Raw genomic sequence first — 2,331 nt, 5'->3', positions numbered from 1 at the left:
GGGTCTCACCGTCCCCTCTGGGAGGTCCTGGCGGCCCCTCCGCCCTCCCAGAGCTGCTGGTTGGGCCAGCCAGCAGCAGTAACGTGGAATTACCGGCTCCTGGTGTGAGCTGGGTGCGCCGGGGAGCTGCAAACCGGAGGTGTTTTCAGTGTTATTTAGAGACACGGCGTATACTGGCTTGTGTGTTATCTCGGGACAGCTGACGGTCATCACTGAAGAAGTCTGGGTGTGTTGGGAAACAGGGTGACTGGAAGCTGAACATCCAAGAAAATTAAAGTTATTACCCTTTGAAGTCTTAACGTAGAAAACATGTTAATCAGGCTTCAGTTAATCTTGGGACTTGACAGAGGCCCTGGGTATTAACAGAAAGGGGACAGAATCATAACATGCCAAGAAAAAATGACAACAAAATACTTACAGATCCTGGTTTGAGGAGAATCTGGGAATTGTTTTTTGTTTGTTTGTTTTTTTTCTTATTTAGGATACTTAAGAGCACCTTAATTTAGGTTTTTAAAAAAGATTGGATATACCAAAGGGTATGCCAGTCCTCAAAGTAATAATTAAACAGCCACACAACTATGAAAAAATATTTGGAAGGAGTCCAGAATATCCATATTGGCTTGTTCCTACAGTAGGCTATAGCTTTGTTAAAAATAATATAAAATTACAATCAACATTATAAAGCTTCTTAGATAAATAAAATTACATCAAAGCTAGGCCAGTCCATGTAATGTCAAATGCATTTTTATTCCCATCTTAAAATGTAGTTGACCTTGTGTTAACAAAACTTTTCAAAGGTCTTTTCTAGATCAAAGGTAAGGAAAACCCTTTATGATTAACTCACTTTGATTGATGTTGAAGTAGCAGTAACAGGCACAAACAACTCTTCATGTTCTTCAAGTGGTAAGGGCGTTTCTGAAACTGAACCCATGACATCGCCAACCCTATACAAATAAAAACTGAGGCAGAGGGATGGAGTTACTTGTATTCTGGGACTCTTTGGTACCAAAGATTGTTCTTTTTCCCTCTCCCTTTGTTGAGTTATTGAGGAAGTTAATACAAAAGGCCAACTGGTGCCAATTGTGAGCTTTGTTAACCTAAAATCACTCACGTAAATTATAGTCCCTGAGGAAAAAGACATCTGTAGAAAAGGCTCAAATCTGTGGAGCTTGTAAGAGATCAACACCTAGAGATCTTGGTTGTGTCCGTTTTCCCACAGGTTGCTTTAATGCCTTTTGTGGCACAGAAATACATTCAGACACAAGAGAAAGGATGAATACTTGTGCCTTACCTACTGTTATTTAGGAGGGGAACAGAGCTTCATAGTTAGGGGCTGGTGGGTATGTCACCCCACCAAAAAGAATAAAATGAAATTTCCAAGGAGAAGGGGGTGGATCATATGGCAGAGTGATCCAGGTACGGAACAATAAACGAGTACGAGTTTAGACCAAATGCTTAACTGTACAGAAATATCAAACCTACATGCCCCTAAGAAAATAAAAAATACCTGCCAATCAGATAAAGTAAAAAAATGTTTCTAAGTTTCCACCACTATAGTACTGAGGACAAGCTGACTTTTAATGCTGAGGTATGGAAAAAACATTCCTGTGTGGATCTGTATTCCTATATGACATCTTTCGTGTTTTACTCACAACGGGGTGTTTCCACTACAGCTGACTGCATCCAGCTGAAAGTGCCAGTCATTCAGCAGCTGTACCACTGGGACTGCGGGCTGGCCTGCTCCAGGATGGTGCTTCAGTAAGTGACTGGTTTGGTTTGAATGGGTGGGAAATCCCATCCCATGGGAGAGGGGTAGTGGGAACCAACATCCAGGGAGGTGTGCTGAAGCAGCTGTGAGTTTAACTTAGTCTTACGAGATCATGCAGTCTCAGGTACCCTTGGAGAATTGCTGCTGCTTGGGCCTGGCACAGCTCTCTACCAGGAGCAAGGGAAAATATAAACCAAGATGAACTTAAGACCCTTTTGAATAATTGACTGCTTTGGCAGATGGAAAATATCTGATCAGCTCTAAGAACTTTGCAGGTTGGCATGCATAAGCTAATAAAAAGTTATCCCTTTTTCCTGTTGTTATAAATCAGAACTGATACTTAGCACAGCAATTCACCTAATCCCTTTCTGTGTTTTCCAGTGATGGGCAGGCGTATTCCAGTTTATGAGGTTATACTGCCTCTGTCCTGCTGAGCCCCCAGTCTGTGGGATGAGTGTTTTTGTTCCAGGAGTAGTTTCAACTTCAAAACAATGCACTGTATTGCCCTTTGGGTTTTTTTTTTCTTTCTTTCTTTTTTTTTTTTTTTTTTTTTTTTTAATATT

The 2,331-nt window shown here is 41.2% G+C and overlaps 1 protein-coding gene across 1 annotated transcript in view; it reads left to right on the top strand.

The window, feature by feature from the left end:
- The first annotated feature begins 1,627 nt into the window (after positions 1–1,627).
- Positions 1,628–2,331, top strand: part of GUCD1 (guanylyl cyclase domain containing 1) — a 5,517-nt gene continuing 4,813 nt past the window's right edge. The window contains exon 1 of the mRNA XM_009893224.1: positions 1,628–1,758. Coding sequence (XP_009891526.1) covers positions 1,628–1,758 — 131 coding nt within the window. The remainder of the gene's footprint in view (positions 1,759–2,331) is intronic.

This window comes from Charadrius vociferus, unplaced genomic scaffold, assembly GCF_000708025.1.
Source record: "Charadrius vociferus isolate BGI_N301 unplaced genomic scaffold, ASM70802v2 scaffold999, whole genome shotgun sequence".
In the NCBI taxonomy this organism is placed as follows: Eukaryota; Metazoa; Chordata; class Aves; order Charadriiformes; family Charadriidae; genus Charadrius; species Charadrius vociferus.
Note: the sequence above shows the minus strand (reverse complement) of the source record. Positions and strands in the feature narration are given on the sequence as shown.